Here is a 23,661-nt window from a genome sequence, read left to right as displayed (position 1 = left end):
TTAAGGGGGGCAATTCAAGCTTGTTTAGACCAAGTTAACGGCCTTTTAGGCTTCCTCCATGTGAATAGTAGTTCACTTTTTGAATAATAAGAATTATATGTCACAGGGGGGAGAGGGGATCAGGATTTTAGAAATGCTTGGGTGGGGCATGGCCAAAAAAAGGTTGGAACCACTCATCTAGTCCCACCCACCTGCAATGCAGGGAAATGCAGCTGTCCCATAGGGAGATTGAACCTGCAACCTTGGCGTTATCGGCACCATGCTTTAGCCAACTGAGCTACCCAGACTCATACAGGAGCCTTTAAAGTTGTTTTTACTCATGCTTCTATACTTGTTTTTGATGTTTGTTTTTGTAGGTTGCTTTGAGCTCACCTTTCTGTGGGGAAAATGACTAATAATAATAATAATAATAATGTTCATCTTGCTGTTTTCAGCTTTCTAGTGTGACTAGCTTCCCTTGCATTTTCCATATGTGTGGCATACACAGAGGGAAATGGTGTCGCCATAGTAACTTACATCCATTTCTCGAGCTGCAAAGCATATCTCCTTGAGACAGAATAGAAATGCAGAGCACATTTTCCCATTCCTTTAGAATGCATTTTGTCTTCTCGTAACAAACTTATCCTATTGGGCCAAACTCCCAGTGTCCTACATCTCTAATTCTGTGATTGGAATCCCACTCCATTTACATTTTCTATCAGAGACAAACCACAGTACATGATTTGGTATGTGCTTAAAACTACATACCAAACTGCAGCCATGTCTATTCTGTATCACCAACTATACAGCTATAATACCAGACCTGTGTTTATTATGAAGGGGTGGGGGGAGGAGAGCAACCACACAATACAGGCAACATAAAATATGTGTAAATAATGTGTATTGGGTTGTTACTCAACTACAGATTTTTCAATAATATTCATATGTATTTATGGTTACAGGTAAAAAAATACCCCATAGAGTGCAATATTTACTCAAAAGTAATTCTCACTGAGTTCAGGCTAGCTTCCTTCCATGTAAATGTGCATAAGATTGCAACCTAAATCTACTCAAGATTGTGTTTGTGAGTCTGCATGGACCAGTATATAGATTTAGTCAACTTTACCTTTCATAAGCTCATTAGTTTGTGTGAACTGTTTTCCAGACCTGTGAAAAGAGACGACAAAGTGGGGATGGCAGCCACTGGATCAGCTGGCCTCAGTTCTTGAAAAATAGCCAAATTTGACATGACATTTTCCCCACAATGCGTCCTTGGCCTCATTTGTTTCTAAGGGTAACCCAAACTATGACTTACCATGATGTATGACCCAGGCTCTGGTTTGTCTTCTCAAACAAACCATTAGCGATAAACCAAGAAAAAACCTTGGTTGCAGTTCATGTGTTGGATGAGACAAACTGCATGCCTGGGCTCACTTGTAATGCTTAGTATAAGGTAGCAAGGCAGCAGTAGGATGTGGGGGCGGGGTAAAGGAGCCACAATTTTCTCTCCAGGCATCAGCACACTTGCTTGTTCATGGCAAACCATAACTTGGTAATGTTACATGCAAACCGGCCCCATATTTTGCTCTTTTCTTTGCACAGGTTATTCTTTTTCCATTTTGCTGAACAAGTGTGACAGGATGTGCCAAAATCAACGATCATTAATGAGGCCCAGAACAGCCATAATCCTGTTACTGCCTCATGAAAGAGCATTTTACTATGAAATATTTTCATTTCATACACTGGTGAGACATCTTTCCTTTCAACTTGCTCATCTTCATCAGGCCAGTAACTGCTATTATTATTTATAGGGATCCTGTGCCTCTAGATATTGTTGGCCACCGGTTCCCATCACCCCTGGTCATTAGGCATGCTGGCTGGGGCTGATGGGAGTTGGAGTCTAACCACAAGTTCCTCATCCTTTGTATATAGATGCTGTTCTTCCATTGTCATTATCCTCTCTTGAAGGCAAAGCAATCCTTGCATTTCCAGTTTGGCATTATTTCCTTTTCCTGTTTTAAAGCAGATAATTTTTCATTTCCTCTAAATATGTGCTCCGAGGCTGAACCTTACCTTTTCATGAGTTTGGGTGAGCATTCTCTCTCCAAGTTGGACGATGAGTGCTTCACATGCATGGTGTTGTAGGAAGTGTGCGTGTATTCGTTTTCATCATTGTAGTCTGGACCAAGTAAAGTCCGAGCCCAAGTGCCCATGTCATAAGGAGGAAGTGTCCCTCCAAACTCTGAGGGCAAGCAGTCAGGGTGTATAAGCTGGTGAAGGCTATTCAGATTGTTACCATGAAGAAAGATCTTTGAAAAAAGAAAAACAGACAAGAACACAGTTCATTGGCTCTCAGTTTTTCATGGCTGTTAAAATATTAAGGATTCTTAATATTTAAACTTTTTCAAGGTTTGCCGAAGTACAAAAAATATTAGGGGGAGGGAATCTTTGAGGTGGGAGTGGAAAGTCCAAAGCTGTGAGTTTGGAGCATGCTACATGTTCATGGAATGCTGAGTGATTGATAGAGTAGCAGAAATGGAAAACCCGGCTATGTTGAGGGAGGAATGGCAGGGTCAGTCAGCTACAATGGCAGTCAATCAGCTACAAACGGAGCGATCCATACTCCAACATTTTGCTGCAGGTCTGTTGTAGACACTAACACAGCAAAAATAAGGTGATGAGCAGCAACTGTGTTGGCTTTTGGCGGTAATTTTCTAGGTTATTCAAAGCTACTGGTTTTGATATCTGAAGGTTTTCACTTCCTATGAACTTTATCAGAGCATAGGGCTTCGCATAGGATAAATCCCTTCATGTCTTAAGATGGGAAGGAGAATGTCTGATGAAAATTCTGTTTCGAAGGCTATGAAAACTGCTGCCTGCTGATGTGTGGTCTTCACACAGCCATTGCCCCCAACACTATGGCATGGGCTTTCTGGCTGCTGAGATCATAAAGCACACCTTGCTAGCTCTTTTGATTAAAAAAAAGGCAAGCCTTTTCTGTTTCAACATGCTGATGGGGCATTCATTTATTTTATTATTTATCATGGATACTTATTAAGGGTGTGCATCTGCTCTGCATGAACATAGCAAGGGGAACAGGGGGGATTTGAGGGTCTCCCCCCTGAGTTGAAGCATAATGTCAATTATTCCAGCTCCCCGCTGAGTCAGATTGGGATTCTCACAAAAGCTTCATGTCTGTCACTCTGTTTCTATCCTTTTCAACAATCAATGTTTCCCATATATCTCTGTGTTTCTCTAGCTCCAAGGCTTTGCAAGAAGTGGGGCTGCCCAAAATTGAAAGAGCTCTTGGTTGTTGTTTTTTGTTAAAACCCACTCTGGAGGGACTCCTGTGCCTATAAATTTCATTTACTTTGGCCAAAAGGCTAAAAAACCTGTAGTCGTTTTTAGGTTCCCCGTTGTACTAAGTGGAGAAGCACAGGATTTTGTTTTATACAGATCTGTTGAGAACTCGAAAATAGATCAAAGTAGAAAGTGCACAGAGCAACTCAGAAACACACTGCAATGAAAACACACAGACACACAAATGCAGATCTGAGATGACACTTGGGGCTTGTGCATGCCACTCACATTTATATCCTTCAATAGAATTCCAAGGGGAGGGGGGCACTAAAAACATTGGGAAAGCACATTTAAGATGGATGGATGGAATAGAAATTTTAATTGAGGATGATGATGATGATGATGACAATAATGTCTGCAGGAGATGCATTTAAATGCATCTAAGGGAGACTGGTACATTCAAATGCCATAACTTGCTTTGAGCCCCTTATCAATATTCTTTAGCGGTCTGTTATTGCTCATCTTATAATCCATGTAAATGATTCCCTTACTACTGTCTGGGCTTTTTATGTCAGTGTCCTTTCCTGTCCTTTCACTTTTATTCTTTTCCCTACATCTATAGTTTTTTGCAACATCAACCCTGCTATGTGGGAATCCCATGCTGATGACTACAGTGCAGATCATGTCATGTATCCACAGCATTGACCAGAGGAGGAATGACCACTAGGAAGAGTGCAGAGAAGAGAAATGCTTAATTCAGCACCAGTGCCGGATTTACGTATAAGCTGAACAAGCTACAGCTTAGGGCCCCACTCTCTTGGGCTCCCCAAAAAATGTAAAGGAAAAAGCCCACTGGATGTACATTTCCAAAATATAAGATAAAAAACAAATAAAATAAAACCTACATACAGCAACAGTGTTTTGTGTTGTGTAGGCTCCTATGATGTAAGTATTGGGCCCCGCCTGCTAGCCTGTTTCCTAAAATATCACTGGTTTGCTCATTTCTATATATAGGATGCCTACATTCTGCATGTGCAAATGGCTTTCGATACCTATTAGGTCCATAAATGACCATATAGCATATATTCAACACAAAAAACAGCGACAATTTGTTGTTGACAAAGGACAGCTGGACATATAAAGGGCCCCATTACTTTCAGTAGTTTATGGCCTCATCAAACCTAAATCCAGCCCTGATCAGCACAACAGGATGCCTTCATTTTCCACAGCTGCAATAAAACATATCTCTCCCTTATTGGTCTCTACAGCCACAGCAAGTGCTGTAACTCCAACAGCTTGACTTTACCCCTGATGGTGCACTCTTCCCTTTTCTCTTGAGACAGACAGATGGCAAAGTTGATGGTTGTTTGGGTGTATTCTATCAATTACATTTCTCCACTTATCTCACTGTAACAAAACAGGTTTTTTTTGGGGGGTGGAGTGTCAATTTGGAAAGCTTCTCTTTGCATTTCTGTTTGGTACCAAAAGTGTTGCTCTTTGCAGTTTTTCTCCTGGATTGGGAGTATGAAGCTCTGTCTGTAGAGACTTTCTTTGACTCCATCCACACTCCTTTCCTACGTCAATCAAGCATGCCTCTTCAGCTAGTTTTCTAGCCATTAGAGGAATTGCATAGAAAAGTACCTTCTTCAAGCATAGTTTTATGAAGGCTGTAGTAAAAATGGTATATAGTAGGAATCAATATTCCCAAGTCCTTTGCTTCTTCTCCAGCAGTGCTTGGAATTTGAATTATTTGGGTGACATCAGTTATTCCCCCACCCACCCTTTTACAAGAAAAGCAATCTGCTGAGGAAGCAAAATGGGAGACTTCTCTCAAGATGTCTGTAATACAGGGATGAAATGCCTTGTGGGGAAACATCTGGGAGCAGAGGCAGCACATGTCAGGAAGGGGCAGAAGGGGTGCAGCAATGTGTGTGACTCTAACAATTGTATGGGAGGCTTTGTGCCAGCCACATAAAAACCAGAGGTTTCCTTACATACCTTCCCATCCTCTGTCCAGGCAAGCAAGAGGCATTATCACAGTTCAAAGACACATTCCAGCCAGACAAATTCACTTGAGGAAGGTACAGAGCACAGCTAGTTAAGGATGTGGTCTGAGGAGCTGGGGGGAGAAATGTCCACATTCACACCATACATTTAAAGTGCTATGGCAGCACTTTAAACAGTCATGTCTCCCCCCAGGAATTATGGGAGCTGTAGTTTGTTACGGGTGCTGAAAGTTGTAAGGAGACCCCGTTCCCTTCAGAGAGCGACAATTCACAGGGTGGTTTAAGAATCAATCTCTCTTCCCAGGGAACTCTGGGAACTGTAGCTTGGGGGGGTAGGGGGTCTCCTAACAGCTCCTAGTGCCCTTAGTAAACTACAGCTCACAGAATTCTTAGTAAGAAGCCATGACTATGGCACATTAAATGTATTGGGTGAATGTGGCCAGAGAGGCCCCATAGCATGAGGTTCCTCTGCTCATCTGTAATGAGTAGGGCTCTTCAAACAGTTTCTGTGGGTTCCCCACCCCCAGTACTCTACTGTAGCTGTGTGTGTTTATACTATAAAATGGTGTCTTTTTTTGTACACAATGAAAGGTGTGTTTTTCCCCCCTTCTGGTGCCTGGCTTAGATTCTGAAAATAACTGTCTCCTGCTGAAATATTGATTGCATACAGGCTGTTGGCAAACTCCAACTGAGGCGTCAGCTTGTGCTGCCGTCCTGAGGCCATGCAAAGCAAAACCACACAAAGACAAAAGGAGGAGGCGCAGAAAGCAGGGACCCCCTTGTGCCACTGGGGGTGGGGGGTGGGCTTGGGGCTTGCTTCGTTTTCTAATTACCCTTTTCCTTGTCTTGTCTTTGAGGAAGGGCTTGATGAGCGTGTACAGGGCATGGATGTACCAAGGCTGGTTCACAAAATGGACTCCTCCAAAGCGAGCAGGAAAGCTGTCCTGTGAAGAAGAAAGAAACGGAAGCCAATTAACAGAGGCAGCCAGGAGCGGGTCTGCAGGCTGGGATGTTAATTGATGCATTAGGATCGACTACTTTGCAGCACAAACACACACACAAAGCTTCTGCCTTAACAATCTCTTAGCACTTGCACAGTGGGGCAGCTGCAGGGATGTGGGTGTGTGGTTTAAAGTCTCAGACTCATCCCTAGTTCTGTGTGTGTGTGCGCGCGCGCACGCATGTGCGTGCATGTGCATGTATCTTTCTTTGCAAGCAGCGCAGCATGAATGCGGGAGAGAGTGTGTTTTCTAATTCCCCATTGTGTCACAGAGCCAAGTTCCCATACACCTCTGTGAACACGGCTCACCTCTTCACCCCGGATGCCTTCCCTTCCCCCCTCTGCCCTCCCCCCAAGCCATCATTACAATAGCTGAACTTTCTGGGTGAATGAACTGCACATTATGAAGAAGAAGACGGGTGGAAAATGTTGATAAGTGAAGCTGTTGAGTGGGAGCGGCGTGACAGCACCATGGAAACTGACGCAGACAAGTGCTTGCTTTTGGAGGTTTTGTACAGATACCCAGCAAATTAGCATGCAGGTAGAGTCCTTTCTCCCAGAGTTGTCTGCAGTGGTGGATCCTATTTCAGGTATGCAGAATAACATGGATGAAAGACAGGGCAGACTTTTTCCGGGGTCATTTTCTATCATGAATTCTATTTAATCTCAACATTAGATTCATACAGAATAGACAGGGAATAGACTGGTGTCCTCTGTCATTTTGAAACACTGATGCCTGAGTATATGTTGTAATTACACCCACAAAGAAAAAGAAGTTGCCTGCTGTTGGAGAGCATTAGAGGAGCCTTTTTAGTGTTGTTGTTGTTGTTGTTGTTGTCGTCATTGTTTTTTTTAAAAAAGCTGACTGGCAAGGAACTGCCCCTAAAGCATGTTGTCAACTAAAATGCAACAGTGTTGTGACAATGGAGGAGCTGTGCATCAGAGCAAAGTGCGATGAGGGTGAGTTTAAAAGGTTTTTAAATTGCAGCATTCTTTGTGAATATTCCCATCATTACCCCTGAGGGAAGAGGAGAGTATTTCTACGTAAATTACTGTGGCATCTCTCATTGGCAGGAACAGGGCTTTGCTAGAGTCCCAGTGGGAGTAAATCAGCACAGTTTTGCAAAGAGTCAACGGTAAGTTACATTTTGCTTGGAAGGCTGCAGCTCTCTATCACCTGAGAGCCAGGGACAGAGAAACTGCCACACACATTCATTTGTGTATCCCAAGCATAGGCAAACTCCGTCCCTCCAGATGTTTGGGACTACAATTCCCATCACCCCTAGCTAACAGGATCAGTGGTCAGGGATGATGGGAATTGTAGTCCCAAACATCCCGAACCAGAGCAGCTATAGAGAGGTTTTCAGCTGCCTTCTGCTCTTCCTACCACTGCTGGCAGCCAGGGGCTGCCTCCCTGCTCCTTCCCTTCCATAGCAGCAGCAGGAGGAGCTGGTCACAGAAGCTATACTGTGCTTGGCTCTGGGCTTGGTCTCCTCTGCCTCCTTATTTTTTTTAACATTGGGGCAGCCCCCCAAAAAAAATATTTGGGGGGGGGGGGAGCTTGGCTCCCAGGAGTTGGCACCCATACAGGTATTGAATCTGGGACCCTATGCATGCAAACCATGTGACTTACCTGAAGGAGCATCTCCACCCCCATCATTCAGCCCAGACACTGAGGTCCAGCTCCATGGGCCTTCTGGTGGTTTCCTCCCTTCGAGAAGTGAGGTTACAGGGAAACAAGCAGAAGGCCTTCTCGGTAGCCGTGTCCACCCTTTGGAAAACCCTTCTGTCAGATGTCAAGGAAATAATAATAAACAACTATTGACTTTTCTAAAAGTCATCTGAAGGCAGCCCTGTATAGGGAAGTTTTTAATGTTTGATGTCTTACTGTGCTTTTATATTTGATGGAAGCTGCCTGGAATGTCTGAGGCAACCCAGTCAGATGGGTAGGGCAGAAATAATAAAATTATTATTATTACCATGTGAGTAACAGGTCCCTTCTGCAGCTGGATGCCCAATGGGCAGCTTACAGGCAATTTCACATGGATTCCAAGAGTTTCATAACACTACAGTAAAAGCCAACAGGGTGCTCTGGATACCTTACAACAATTTTAAAACACTCCCAAACTCCAGACATACTTCTGCTATCTCTCTCCTCACATAGGCTATCATACAAGGAAACCAAGGCAGTCTCAGTGCCTAAAATGTGCCTGAACCACAACTGGATCCAGAAAAGAAGACTTATTAAAGAGTGCCTGGAGTTGGTCAGTCACCTCTCTCTCTAGAGACTTGCACAGGAAAGGGACATGTGCAACCAGCCTACAGTTGTTAAGATCTTCTGGGTCCAAAGAAAGTTTCTTAAGGAATGGTCCCACTACTGCCTCAGAGGGACATTTATTATCTCATTGGCCCAGCTGGTGGTCCCATCCCTACAAAATGTTATCAGCCACAAGGGAAAAGATCAAGAACACAACGGTTCCCTGCACTTATCAAAGTACCTTATCCACATTCTTGAATCTTATCAATTGAAATTCATCTACCAACACTTGACCAGGCAGCACTCTGCACACTACTGGAAACTGGCCTGCTAGGTTCTTATAGATATAAGCAATTTCATCCTGAAAATGCCTTGCAAATCAGCCACAGTGAGCTGCTGAGGTTTCTACCAATCCACCTCCAATATGTAAAAAGTCCTGTACCAGAATGGAGAGAGTCTTCACTGCCATCACCACTGAATAATAGACTTTCCTTTTAATAAAACATGCAGACATGTTACACCACTGTTAGACTAAAACACAGCAAAAAAAGGTAAAGGTAAAGGGACCCCTGACCATTAGGTCCAGTCATGACCGACTCTGGGGTTGCGGCACTCATCTCGCTTTATTGGCCAAGGGAGCCGGCATACAGCTTCTGGGTCACGTGGCCAGCATGACTAAGCGAACCAGAGCAGTGCACGGAAACGCCGTTTACCTTCCTGCCGGAGCGGTACCTATTTATCTACTTGCACTTTGATATGCTTTTGAACTGCTAGGTTGGCAGGAGAAAACACAGCAAACCATTTCCCAAATAACACAGTAAAAATGGAGAAATCTTTACAGAAATGCCACCCCAGTAAAGTCTGTGGAAATATTTCTAACTATAAGCCTTAGAACACGCATGGGCAAACTCTGGCCCTCCAGATGTTTGGGACTACAATTCCCACCATCCCTGACCACTGGTTCTGTTAGCTAGGAATGATTGGAATTGTAGTCCCAAACATCTGGAGGGCTGGAGTTTGTCTATGCCTGCCTTAGAACCTACATCTCCCCTTCCTAGTTTCTCATTATAATGGCATAATGTGATTTAGCCAACTCACCGTTAACAGGTGTAATTAATTTTCTTGCCTGATTGTTTTGAAAAAACTTTGAACTTGTGTCTTGTTCTATCATGGAGGTTCAGGGCAAGAAACAACAGGTTCAATTAATTAAGTAAGTAAAATGTATTCATCGAAAAGAGTTACTCCACCTTTATTGAAAAGGCAGGTAGCAACACCAGCATTAAAAACATCTTTCTTTCTTTTTAATATGATATTTATTGAAAAAAATTTAGAATTACAAAAGAAAACAAAGCAGAAAAAGAAAAAGAAAAAACAAGAAAAAACAAACCACATCAAACAATACAAGTTCAAAAAACAAAAATACACCACAAACACTCAAAAACAAATCCATCATTCTCAAATCCTCAACTGTCATTACCTTCTTTCTTTGACCTCCTCCTCCTCCTCCCTTTTTTTGTATCCTGGTTATTAATTGTCGCAGCAAATCCTTTCCATATTTCATAATATTCTGTCATTACATTACCTTAATCTATTTTAATCTTATCTTACTATAAAAAACCTTAAAGCTTAAAACTTAAGTCTTATTTTTACCAACTTCTCATAACCCTAATATTCTTACATAATTCTTAAAAAAAAATAAAAAATAAAAACATCAAAGCATTAGCTAAACAAAAAAAACCCTAAACAGTTAAAAAAATGGCAGGATAAAACCTAACCTATAAAAGTATAATTGTAAAGGCAACAGCTGAAAACCAAGCATAACTTCTGGTGGATATTTTAGTAGATATTTAACCAAGTGGATCTTTAGAGGAGGAAAAATATAATGTGGTCACCAACTAGGTTTTATCTCAAGTAAACCTACTGAAATTAATAGAACAAAACTTGGTAAATCACCAATCAAAAAGTGGCTAAATTATACTCAAGAGTTAAACCCGCTGACTTCAATGCTTCTATCCTGAGAATGACTTGGTCAGATACTAGTTAATTAAAATAAGCATTTGTTTGAAGTAGACCTAGATATAATTTTTGGATGTCATTATGAGGTTCTGATTCTGCAGTGGTATATAGAATACATCGACAAATTACCGTAGTTGAAGGCAAAAAAGCTTTTGCTTCATGTGTGTGAACTATGTAGACCTTTCTTTGTGATTTGAGCCTGCCCCACTCTCTCCCTCTTCTCAGAGAGAATGTGAGATGGGCACATTGTATCTCAGTAGGGAAAAAAAGAATTAAGGCACAGGGAGGTGGATGGTGGGGAGGAAGGACCCTGCAAACGCAGTAATTTGTTATTTCACTGTCTAGGAGCCATGGAGGTTTGCTGCTCACATTACTCATTTGTTTTCTGATTTCCCCAAGGTTCTTTTTGTTAACTTGGGAAGTAAAGCCATTACGTGTCAGTATTTCTCTATTCTCCCCACTGCCTCCAGCAGCACGTTCTCTTTCTTGTAGAAGCATGCCGCAGAAACCTAATGCATCTTTGCTGCCAAATGCTAAATATACTACCATGCAAAGCAAGAAAGGTATTTCTTAAAAGCTGAATTAGAGCCAGTATACGTATTGCATCTTCAGATAGTCCCTGAACAAAATCTACAATAGTATAGCTGAACCAAAACTATTTAGGGCCAAGCAACAGACTGGGTTAAACGTACTGTTTGGTGCTCTCTGTTTGGTGATGTTCAATTTTTAATTAGCAGCTGAAGGTGGGCCTGACCCCAAGCAGATGGCAGTCCACATGGAGGGGGCATTTAACCTTTTCTTCCTGTGCTGTAGCCTTTGCAAAGCAAAATTGCTAACTGAAGCGCTAATGATTGAAGCATATTCCCAGGAAATGCCGCAGTGCAATACCGCTGGTATTAGTATAACAGTGATAAAAGTACCATCCTCCAAGATCGAATGCAATCGAAACAATAACTTTTAAAGATTAAAGTTCTTCTATATTTAGGAAGGCATTAAAATCACAAATTAAAATAAATCCCAAAAGATCGTCTTGCTCAACACACAAAAACACGAAAGGCAAAGCTTCTTGCCTTTAAACACAACATGCAATCTTTTCATTTTAAGGATTTATAGCTTTCTAAGGCTAGTAAGTATTATATCAGGCATAGGCAAACTTGGCCCTCCAGATGTTTTGGGACTACAACTCCCATCATCCGTAGCTAACAGGACCAGTGGTCAGGAGCAATGGGAGTTGTAGTCCCATAACATCTGGAGGGCTGAGTTTCCCTATGCCTGTATTATATCCATACAGTTTCTCAAAAAGTTCCTCTTGGTTAGTGGATTCACTTGCCGCCATATGATCCCAGTGCATGCTGACTGCCTTGGTTCCAGCTGATTTATTTCCAGGACATGTGGTGATAAAACATTTCTAGATTGTTCCTCCTTGACCCAGTAAATCCCCATGCCATTCTTTATGTGCATGAAGTCCATTTGTGTAAAGAACAGCACAAGAATCACTTGCAGTGATGTGAGCAATTGCCCCAGACCCAAACTTTTTCTGTCAGCAGATTTATTTTCAGGCTCCAGTTTGCTGCCAAACAATGCAGGCTGGAGCTTTGCTCTACAGGCGCAGGACCTGGTAGTGCAGTTGAGCTGGTACCTTGCCATTTAAAAGGGCAAATCCAGGATACAAATGAATTTGTTTATAGGTGTCACCAGATTGCCATTTTGAACAGGATACTTGGGTGAACGTTCATGTTTTTGTTTTAAATATATCTGCACTTTGGGGTGTTTTTCTACACATCACCTTGAGACGTGTGTGTAGGAGGTGATTAATAATAATAAACAGTAATAAACAATAATATGACTAATTTTAGCTTAAAATTGCTGCAGAGAGCTGGATTCCCTCCCCTTTAAAAACTTAACATTGCACACCATGCCTTGTCCTTTAAAAAATATAGCGTGACTCCAGTGTAAACCTACATACCTTGGCTTGCACCCAAAGTGAGGCAGCAAGTAGGAAACGTTCAGACCAAGAGTGAAATCTAGCTGTCGAATATATCCCTCTGTATCCCTGTATGAACCAGTATATACAGTCTCTGTATCCCTATATGAACCAGTGCTGCAGATGTAATAGTAGAATCATAGAATCATAGAATCATAGAGTTGGAAGAGACCACAAGGGCCATCGAGTCCAACCCCCTGCCAAGCAGGAAACACTTCTAATTACACTGAGAAAAGAATCCTACACCATTTTGAGCCCGGGTTCATTTTTGACACCCTAGGTTAGTTGGTTAGGTGATTGTAGCTGGTATAGTTCAGTGCTGACAATCTGGAAGCATCTGTCCATTAAAAAAAATGTAGTAGTCAGAACTAAAATCAGTACTCAGAACTGAATTTTCACTTTGCTAGTCTCCAAGCATAACCACTATCTTCAATCTCCCTCCTTGCTTAGAAAACAGATTAAATAATAGAGAGCTATAGCAGAATCTGTGTTGTTATTTTTCTACTTCACAAACTCCGCTGGAATAAGTTGGCTCGCACCAGAGAATTATCATATTTAATCCTTTAGCAGACACACCCTATAGATTTTTCCAATGTGTTTGTTTTCTTGTAGTGTTCAGTACATAATAAACTAGCAATTAACAATTGTTTCCCATAATCATTCTTGCAATATAATGAGACGTCCATGCCTTCTGTTTATTTTGCAGTTGACAGATGAGTTAAATAAAGTGAGTTGCAGAGCCAAAGTACTTGCTCAGGAAGTTTTGATCTGCCTTTGCAAAATAACAGTGTCCTATTTTATGATCCATCAAAATAAATCATAGCCTTGAGATTTCTATAGCTCTCTCTAGAAATCATAAATACTGTGTGTGTATATATATATATATATATATATATATATATATATATATATATATATATATATAATGCTAAGTGTGCCACTTTGGAGCTCTCTACATCAGGGGTGGAGAAAATGTAGGCCTTGACCTAATTTCAGGGTGCGGGGGGGGAGCCTAGAGGGAGAAGCGGGGAATGTCAGGGAGATAATGGGAGGAGGAATGGAAGGAGGAAAAGGGAGAAGTGTTTGCCAATAAAGCCCTAAATGACTTAAGTTAGGATATCTGGAAGACTGGCTCCTCTGTACAACCCTGCCTAGAGGTTGGGGGGGGTCATTTACAGAGATCCTGTTAAATCCCCTACCAGCAAAATATGTTTTGTCGGTGGGAATGTGAGGTGTGGCTTTTTCCATGTCAGCCCCCTGCTGGTGGTTCATCCAGTTGAAGGAGATGAGCCTAGCCCTGCCCCAATGCCTGGTGCCATTTTGGCAGGCAGTGAAAACTTTCTTATTCTGTGTGACTATTTAATAGCTTTTAATATATATGAGAAGGTTGAACTCTGCCACTTTTGGTTTTCAAGGTTTTGGTTTTAATTTTTGTAACTGGGTGGTGTTTGGTTTGGTTCTTTCATTCTTGTGGGCCTTTGTTAGGCCCCAAAGTAGTATTAAAATCTCAAAAATAAAATGCTGTATATCAGAAAGGCGTCTGCAAGCGATCAGTTCAGATCTTTAGCGAAAGGGATATTTCCAGGCAGCCCAGTGAGTGGAGAAGAAAAGGGGGCGGGGAGAAAGAGTGAGAGAGAACATAAGAAGAGCTTGCTAGATGGGACACTGGCCCATCTAGTCCAGCAACCTGTTTTCACAGTGGCCAATCGGATGCCTGTGGGAAACTGGCAAGCAAGACCTGGGCACAAGAGCACTCGCCCCTCCTGAGCTTTCCAGAAACTGGTATTCAGAAAAGAACGTGACCCCACCAACATTTAGATTCTGTTTCAGCAGTGCATATTTTCTTTAACCTCCACAGTCAGAGGCAGTATGCTTCTGAGCACCAGATGTAGCAGTTACAATCCCACCGATCCTCCGGTACATATCCTTGTATTCAAGGACACATGGACCAAGGCCAATATACAAAACAATGTCAAAGGCACTCCTTTAGAAGTAAGGCTCAGGCTTGAGAGATGCACAACCTGAAATGGTGTTGCAGAAAAAAAATCCATTCTGAATATTCTCCACTGTTGCCTTCACTAACGGCCACCAACCTGAATGGTTTTAAAAGGGTTACTCTGTGTGCTGCCAACAGCAATGGAGGAGATATTTCTCTCAATATCAGCTGCTGGGGAACAGAAGTCCTGATGCACTTAGGTCCTGGTTCTGGTGGGCCACTGCAAGAACAGGAAGCTGAACCAGATAGCTTGATCCAGCAGGTCTCTTCTTCTTAGGCTTCCTAACAGAATTATAGAACTGGAAATCATCTTGGAATGATGGCTATCCACATTGTCCTCATTCAGAGAAGGCTGTGAAATGAATGCTACTGTTGATTCAGGATCTCGAGTCTTCTTTTAATTTTAACCTCACAATGTCTGCAAGCTAGTAAGCTTCAGGGTCATTGTAACCTATTAGCTTTCCATTGCTCATTTAAAGTCATCAGACCAGCAGCAGATAATTATCTCGGAGAAGTGACGTTTCTAAGCCAAATCAGACTATCCAGGGAATACCAACAACCCTGGAGCAGATTTTGCTTTTCTAATTTACTCCTTGTTTGCGCTGTCATCTTGTATTGTGCAGCATTAAGGACAAGGAGAAAAGTATTAGTGTGGAAAGGGAAGAGACAGTTCCACAGCTACCATGTATCTTGTTCTCTGCTAAATTAATAGAAAGAGTGCAATCAATAGACCGAATCTCTTGGGGCTGATTTGATGCCCAAATTAAGTTTTGGTTGTTGTTGTTCTAAAAAAAAAATCATTTTAGTTCAATCCACTGTTCATGCATTCACATTTCAATCCTACTTTTATACTCATTTATGTTGCCGCATAACCAGCAATGGCTGGCACCAAATACCCCCTACACCCCAAAGAAAAGCAGGGTTACTGCTGTTCCCTGGAATGATCCAAAGGTAGGGACAGGTGGTTCTGAGGTCAGGGCTGCACAAGCACACCGACAGAGCCAATCCAATTCTTACCTGATGGTAATAACATTTTGGTACATGAGTGATTAACAACCCCAAGATACAAAGTAGCTGACAGGGAGTACTCCTGATGTTCTTGGACTCCAACTGACACCACCCCAGACCACCGGCCACTTTGCCTGGGGCTGATGGGAGCTGTAGTCCAATAACATCTGGGGTGCACCAGCCTTGAGACCCTGGTGCAAAGGGTAGCAGCCAGGTTGAGTCAGAGAGAATGAAGGTGTGCAACCAACTAAGGGTCACATTTTGCATGCAACTGGAAGGATAAAAGCAAAAGCTGTGTTTAAAATGCTTTCTCGATCATTTGCCAGTCTCTTTCAAAATGCACTGTGCACTTGAGGCATCTTATCAAGGGGATCCATGCCATTTCTATGCCATTTCTACACCACTTCTATTGTGCATTTTCATGACCCTGGGCCTGGCAGTATCTGTACATCCAAGCATAGGAAAGTGAGCAGCCAGGGACTTCTCCCAAAATGTCACAGAGAGGATAAATGCCCCCAGCTTTGGTTAACATGGATAAGTACAACAAAACAGAACATAATTATGGAAGGCCTAGTGGCACTTGCCTTTCATTTCACAAAAGCCGGCTGACTTAAAAGCAACAGTCTCTCTCCTCCTCTTCTTGGTTCATGCACACGCATTATACAGTATTGACTGATGGAATGGGGCTTGTGTAGTAATCCATTACATTCAGAATTAATTGAACTACATACTCATGGGCAAATTGATTCAAGTTAAATAGAAATTCATCTGAACCATTCTGTGCCAACCAAACTGGGGGGGGGGGAGGACAGAGCAAAAAAAATCAGCAGCTCTAAATGATTGCTGCAAGAAACTTGGGTGGTAAATAGGAAATATGCAGGTACCCTACATACGTGCACACAATTTTCGAACACCCAGTTACATGTATATGGGGAAGCTGGCTAGATCAGGTGTCCAGATGTGCAAACGCTGCTATTTACATGGTATTTACATTTATATGCACACAGGGAAGTGTTTGCCCTACTAAGCAGTGGTGGCTTCAATCTTTAAACTACTGCCTAATATGCAAGACCCTTCCAAACCTCTTCCTCCCCAGAGAGCTAAAAGTATCCATCTTGAAGATACGAGAGTAAGGACAGGAAGCATCGTTTCTTAGGGAATGGCTCTAACTCCATGATAGAGCACATGCTTTTATTCTGTTTGAAGCCCTGATGAGCTGCCAGTCCCTGAAGATACTGGGCTGAATGGTCCAATGATCAGACTTATACCAAGCTTCCCATTTACTAAATTCTGCTCTCATTTCAACTTGGCTTCAATATGGACAGCATCAGAGCTTGGTCTCAGCAAATCCTAGGAGTGCTTAGTTTACTATCCACCTTTGGTGTGTATACTATTGAACTTTCTATGCCAATTCATCACCAGTGGCCACTAGCTGGAAATGGGCCACACCCTGGCAGATTAGATCATCTATTGATTGGACTGGATTCTGTCTTTGTGTGCTGCAGAATTTTATGACACCTACAGCTATCTGTTTCTATTGCATGACCGCCTTGTCTCATTATTTAAAAAATATTGTTCTTTCTCTCTAGTAAGGGTAGCTCTGCTCACCCATGTATGAAAAACTTCAAGCATATGATATACTGGAGTCTGATGCACGATATCTTAACCCTGTCAGGGCCAGCTCTACCATTAGGCAGAGAAGGACAACTAATTTTGAATGTCATGAAAGAGCAGCCAATTGTGATCTATTTGTAGTTGTATTGGTGGTGGTGGTAGTAGTTGCATTTACAAGAAGGAAGAGAGGTGCATGTAAGATTTTCTGCGCCACTTCCCCAAATAACTTGGCGAGCCTGGGGTACTATGTACATTGACATGGGCATAGGCGAATGCTGTTCTGCTTTAAGCAGCAAAATGTCTTCAGCTAAGCCTTTTGTCTCACAATAACTTTGTTATATGTTAAGAGGCCCCAGGATTCCTTGTTGTCTTGCTGAAACTGACAGAGGGAGCCTTCTGATTTTGTAGGAAGATTCAAGTGCATACCTGGAAATTGAGGCTCACACCACAAAAGTAGGTTAAAGTGTTTTGTTGCCCTGGTGCTTCAGAAAAGAAAGAGCCTTTTGGAAGATAGAAAAGTCATGGGAAAATGCCCTGAAAATGAACGAATGATTAACAGGAAGACATCTAAACACCCCAAAGCAAATCAGGATGAATGCTGGTTGTCATATAAACTCCCCACAAACAAATCAGAATAAAAACCAAACATAATCCAACATAATACAAGTGATGAGTGCTCAATAAATAGGTCATCTATTCTAAAGGAACTCTAACACCATCACCCCTCTGTAATTTACAACAGAAAGAGGTACACTGAACAGTGATGCCTGAAATTCTGTCTTTCTGAAATGTAGAAAGCTATGCTTTTAACAAAAGAAATCCCTGTGGTAATAAGCAATATCCTGGGTTCTTTCATATTGCAAAGATAGGAACATTCTTCTGAGCCCTTTGACTCCTCTGAGAGGCAGAGGACAGCAAGCTGTGTTCCATCATTATAACAAAATTCACCTTCATAACCCAAGGGCATGACTTGTGTTTGGATACTAGAAGAACAACCTGTCCCTTTGCACTGAAGATTTCAGGCAGAGATTTAGAACCTGCTTGAAATGTCTGCAAGGAGAGGCTCACTGTGACTAGTGTGATTCCATATGATTCCATTTCCACCCTTTGCTATGATGTTTAATATGGATGTATAAACTTGACAGCTCCTTACTGTGCTTGTAGTTGCAGTTACAATGCTGGCCAGTGAGTTCATTCAACTGATGAGACTTCCAGTGGTGATGGCATAGCAATAGACAGAGGGAAGGTGCCTTCCTATACCTTCCTTTCAGTACTGGAAGGGGAGGGCCTCACAACATATCCCTCAGGGAAGACTTCCCCTGCTGATGACCTTCAGATGTTTTGGACTGCAAGTCCCTTCATCCCTGGCCATGGGCTGTACTGTTTGAGACTGATGGAAGCTGTAACCCAAAATCTGAAAGTAACCAGGTTGGAGAAGGGACTCAGTGAATTCCACCTCACACATCTTGGTTCACACTATTCCACAGTGTGAAGGTTCTACATGGGGGGTGGGGGTGGTGTAGGCTGGTGTTAGTCTATCTTCAAGAAATCCCCCCCCCCAATGAATTTTCATCATAGAAAGTTTGGAAGAGAAAACTGCAGCAAATCTGCCAATATACACACCATCCTTACTGCTTTTGTGACATCAGTATCCCTCCCCTTCCTCTTCTCACACCTCTTTGCATGATTGCAGATGGCTCACTGGCAAGCTGCTGATATGCACTCCATGCTGGTAAATCATACACTGTTTGACCATTCCCTCTGATTGCCGTATTCATGTACCACAACCTTTGAGCATTTGTTTAGAACTCAGAGAACTACGTGCTCCTTTTCACTGACATTTGCAGAACAATATCAAATCAGCATCTACTATATATTTTGACTGTTCGCTATGCATTTGGACACTTTTAAAGATATGGTAACCAAATCAAGGAGCAGGTTTTTGTCTGTGTTTGGATACAACTGGACACCATTTTGAATCAAGATTGTGGACTGAGCCTTTGAAAACTGCAATGGTTTTTTTCATTTCTTAGAATTCCTGAGCAGCAGCAGGTACAATTTTGTGGTGGCTGGTCAAAAAATAAATGGTTATACATGATTGTTAATCAATATTCCAAGAGGTCATGGAGGTGGAAACAGGAGAGCAAGCACCCATGCTTTGACTGGGCCTCAGCAAAAGACAGCAACTGCCAGGAAATAAACTGGGGGGAATGGAGAGCATTAAATATATTTATAACTTTTTGCCTTTTTAGTTTAATCTGAACAAACCTCTGTTGTCATTGTTCATTTTTGATTCCCTGGTTCTTGTCTACCCCAAAGTTCCTGGACATGCGTCATTTTTGTGGTCAACTTTGTTTTGAACAAATAAACATGACATATTAACACATGAAGGGCATCTGGTATTTGGACTTTTGACACACACTCTTTTGCCCATTCAAAATGCCAGTGAGTAACTATGCCACCTTTGCAATCACATCTCCAATGTTTTGTTAAACAAAAAAGGTGTGCCCAATATTCATATCAGCATTCAGGTTGATGAACAAAACTACTGGTCAAAGAACCCAGCTCTTTCTCTTAGCTTAAAAGTTGAAGGCAAAAATACAAAGAACAAATGCATCAGATAAGTATGCAGCGGGTACTTTCTGGTTGTTTGGTCTTAAAATCACTTTGGAGCTGTTGGCAACCATATGCAGTGACCTTAATCTTTCACCAAAGTAACTGTGCATACTCAAAGAACCATGTAGCTGATGCAATTGAACAGTATGACTCATTCCCTTTTCTGACTCAGAAATGACTTTGCAATGAATTAGATAAACTTTTTTTAAGGACACTTAATAGAACAAGAACCTACTGTAACAGGGGTTATTAATATGGTGCCTGCAGGCACACATGTGCCCCACAGAGGTCTTCTCTAGTATCCTGAGTGTCCAGGTCTATCGCCCAAAATTAGGCTTGACAGATACATCCCATTGTAGCAGGGTATGCTTGGTTGCCGAGTGTGTGTGGTGCCCACAAAAGTTAGGAGCATAGAATTGTAGAGTTACAAGGGACTTCAAGGCTCATCAAGCCCAATCCCCTGCAATGCAGGAATCACAGTTAAAGAATCTTGACAGATGGCCATCCAATCTGTTTTAAAACCTCCAATGTAGAAGAGTCACCACCTGAAGGAGTCCGTTCCACCATCCAATGATTTCTTTCTCCATCTTGCAAATGTGTTGTGGATTTGCATCTCCTTCTGTCCTCAATTTCTGCCTTGTAATTCCTGCTGGGTTCTGGCATTCCAATTGCCTCTGATCCTTTAACCCTCATCTGCTTGATTCGTTGCCTCACCTCCAGTCCATCTATGACTGTCTCTATTGCCCTTCTGATCCTTGGATCCCAACAGCAATCTGAAAGCTAGGCCAAGGCTGCACAACTACTCCGATAAGGTGTCATTTCAGACATGAAGTCTCTATAGCCTTTCCTAGGAAGGTCCAATAGCCAGCCAAAGGAAATAGTCCGTAGCCTGAAATGGTCCACTGACAAGAAGACGTTCCAAGCTGAAATTCAGATAGTTCACTACACAGACCTGATATTTCCTGCTCCCTGCAATCCCCATGTAGTTGGACTGCTTGGGGAAAGAAAATTTGTGAATTTTTGATCTGATCTGATCTGCACCTCTCAGACTAATGTGCAGATCAGAACTTAGTTTCCACCAGCAACAGAAACACAGTACATTAAGAAATAGGTCTTTGGGGAGAAAATAGGTTGAGATATAAGTATTGAAATATGTATTTATGAACTCATGTGATAGTGGCATGGACCTGATCTGTCTATCCCTGACAATCATCTCCACCACCAGTAGAAGCCTGTGCAAGAGGAATCTGGTAAGTCAGCAATTCCATGCTTGCTTGGTACTGAGACAAACCAGGCATCCATCACTGCCTCCTAATAGGAACAGATCAGGGTGGTAATTCTTCTTTCCTTTCAGCTTGCCACCACTTCCCACTAGCAAATTATTCCACTGGTTGTGGCTTTAATACCCATTTATTTTGTAGCTATGGAATTTCCTTTCCCAAAGAGTAAGTGAGGGGGAAAGCTGAGGCCTTTCAGGTGTTGGGATAGAAGTCCCATCACCATGCTGGTTGGGGCTGATTGGAGTCAAACAACATTTAAACCATTTTATTTGTTGGGCGATATGATTGGCATCAGCTTGGCTGCAGGAGTTGCCAGAAGGAGGCATACAAGATGCCATCCAACTGCCTTAGGGACTCCACTCCAAATTTGTGTGGGGTTTACTCCTTAGCCTTTTCATCTCCCGAAGATATCCTGCAATGCAGCAGAATTTTCCTTCTCCTAGATGGGCTATCTTTCCAGGTTCCCTCTGCCCCTCACGTTCCTCTTCAGGACATTCAGAAACCACCTTATTGACCTTTGGACCCACTGCTGGTCTTGTCCGCTCAATCCACCTGAGCCTGTCTTCGCATGAAGAGGAAGCCCCTTATCTGCCAGGTTATTAATGTTAAATATAACGGACCAAACGACCCTGTTGTTTGTGTGACACAATTTTCTTTCTATTTTCTGCTTCTGCAGTAGAGTTTGTATTGTTGTGGAGCTTTTCCTTTATCTTTAAATTGAACCAATTTTATCCGAAAGTTATTTGAGAAGGAAGAAACAATTATGGTTACGCTACCATTTGGGGAGTTCCTTTTCAAGGTGCTATCGCAGCAGAACAATTGCAGGCTGCTCTTTGCCGCCCACACACTGCAACCCCTTCTCAAGTACGTCTTTATAAAGAGAAGGCCTTGTTGTTTTGTATGGGGAAATGCGGCATTATTAGAGCATTTTAATGTACTGCCTGTGCAGTATCTTGATGAAAAGAGAGTAGCAAATGCTCTTGAAGAACTTTACCCCTTTTTTGGTTTCTGTTTTTGAGCTCTGTCTCTAGGGAAACAAATGTAGCATCCAGAAAGTATATTATAAATGCCACCTACACTCTGTTTCAGCCTTGGGAAGAACAAAATAATCATCCATTGAAATGGAAATGACACTGAAGGCTGATCTTGTATTGCCTGAAGTCCACAAGAGAGGATTGTGCAGGCAGGGAGACCACCAGAGTCAGATACTACAGTGAACCGTACAACAGCTGAAGCCAGCAAGCTCTTTCTAGTCTGGGTGAACTCAATTAAACTAGGACCCTAAGAACTAAGAATATGCCCTGTTTTTACATTGCTGCTGCTGCTGCTGCTGCTGCTGCTGCTGCTGCTGCTGCTGCTTCCAAATATACTGCTTTTCCCTGTGGTACCTTGGTTTACGAACTTAATCCATTCCGGAAGTCCGTTCTTAAACCAAAGCATTCTTAAACCAAGGTGTGCTTTCCCATAGCAGTGGGGTACTCAATTTACAAATGGAACACACTCAACAGGAAGCGGAATATGTTCTGCTTCCAAGGCAAAGTTCACAAATCAGAACACCTACTTCTTAGTTTGCAGCGTTTTTAATCCAAGTTGTTCGTAAACTAAGCTGTTCTTAAACCAAGGTACCACTCTATACAAAAATGCGCAGATTTACCCAGTGACATAGTCTAGGGTCCTAGAAACAAATATCCACTGAAGACATTAGTGATTTCTCACAAAACTAATAGTCTGTGCATGACTTGGCTATCTAATATACAATTTTCTTTTATATCTACTTTATTACTGCAGTGAGCACTGTAGCTTCATTTTCCTCAGTGGTGATCAGAGTGCCTCAGAAGATCCAGTGGTACTTAGAAGAAGAAAGGTTTTCCTCACTACCTCCTTTTAAGCATTAAAAGCACACAATTTCCCTTAGGAACTAAATTACTTCAGGCTATTTACTTTGTATGTCCATTCTACAGCACACCCACTCAGCCATGAAGTTCACTGGGAGATCTTGGGCCAGTCACTGCTGGCACTGTTGTGAGGGAAAAAATGAGGAGGAGAACCATGTATGTCACACTGAGCTCCTGAGAGGAAAGGTGGGTTATAAATGCAATAATTCATTTATTATAAATATTTTGGAGATCCACTTTTACCTCACTCTGATTTAGGAACATTTCTCCTTATTAGCCTTTCTGTCTTTTTGCCCATCAAATACAGAAGTTTCATATTTCTATCATGTATGGCGCATACTAACCTTCAAAGCAAAGGGAAAGGACACTGTGAACAACAAATGTCCCGTGGCAAACAGATCTATCCTCACTGGATCAATGGTAAAAAGAAGCTATTATCCATTTAGAACAAATGCCAAAGCTAAGCAATTCTGTGGCTACCCATTCATAAATTATAAGGAAAATTCAATCCACTCTTGAAACCAACAGCGCAGAGGGCATGGTCATGACTATGGTTCTCCCAGGCAAAAGAGGGTGAACATTTTCCCACCACAGTCGTCTTATCCCATCTTCCAATTTTATTAGGAATTCTGCTTCAGGACTTTGATCCATGTGGCCTCCATTTAATCATAGCATCTGTGGATCATGAGCATGTAAGTAGCAGCAGTTGC

The 23,661-nt window shown here is 42.2% G+C and overlaps 1 protein-coding gene across 1 annotated transcript in view; it reads right to left on the bottom strand.

Annotated features, from left to right (window-relative positions):
• CLVS1 (clavesin 1) overlaps window positions 1-23,661 on the bottom strand; it is a 72,038-nt gene that overhangs the window by 17,531 nt on the left and 30,846 nt on the right. The window contains exons 4-5 of the mRNA XM_082233961.1: window positions 6,119-6,229; window positions 2,053-2,288 (exon numbers count right to left, since the gene is read on the bottom strand). Of these exons, the coding sequence (XP_082090087.1) occupies window positions 2,053-2,288; window positions 6,119-6,229 (347 nt within the window). The remainder of the gene's footprint in view (window positions 1-2,052; window positions 2,289-6,118; window positions 6,230-23,661) is intronic.

The sequence above is a fragment of the Podarcis vaucheri genome (genome assembly GCF_965113315.1).
Source record: "Podarcis vaucheri genome assembly, chromosome: 8".
Lineage (NCBI taxonomy): Eukaryota > Metazoa > Chordata > Lepidosauria > Squamata > Lacertidae > Podarcis > Podarcis vaucheri.
This window is presented reverse-complemented; position numbering and strand designations above follow the sequence as displayed.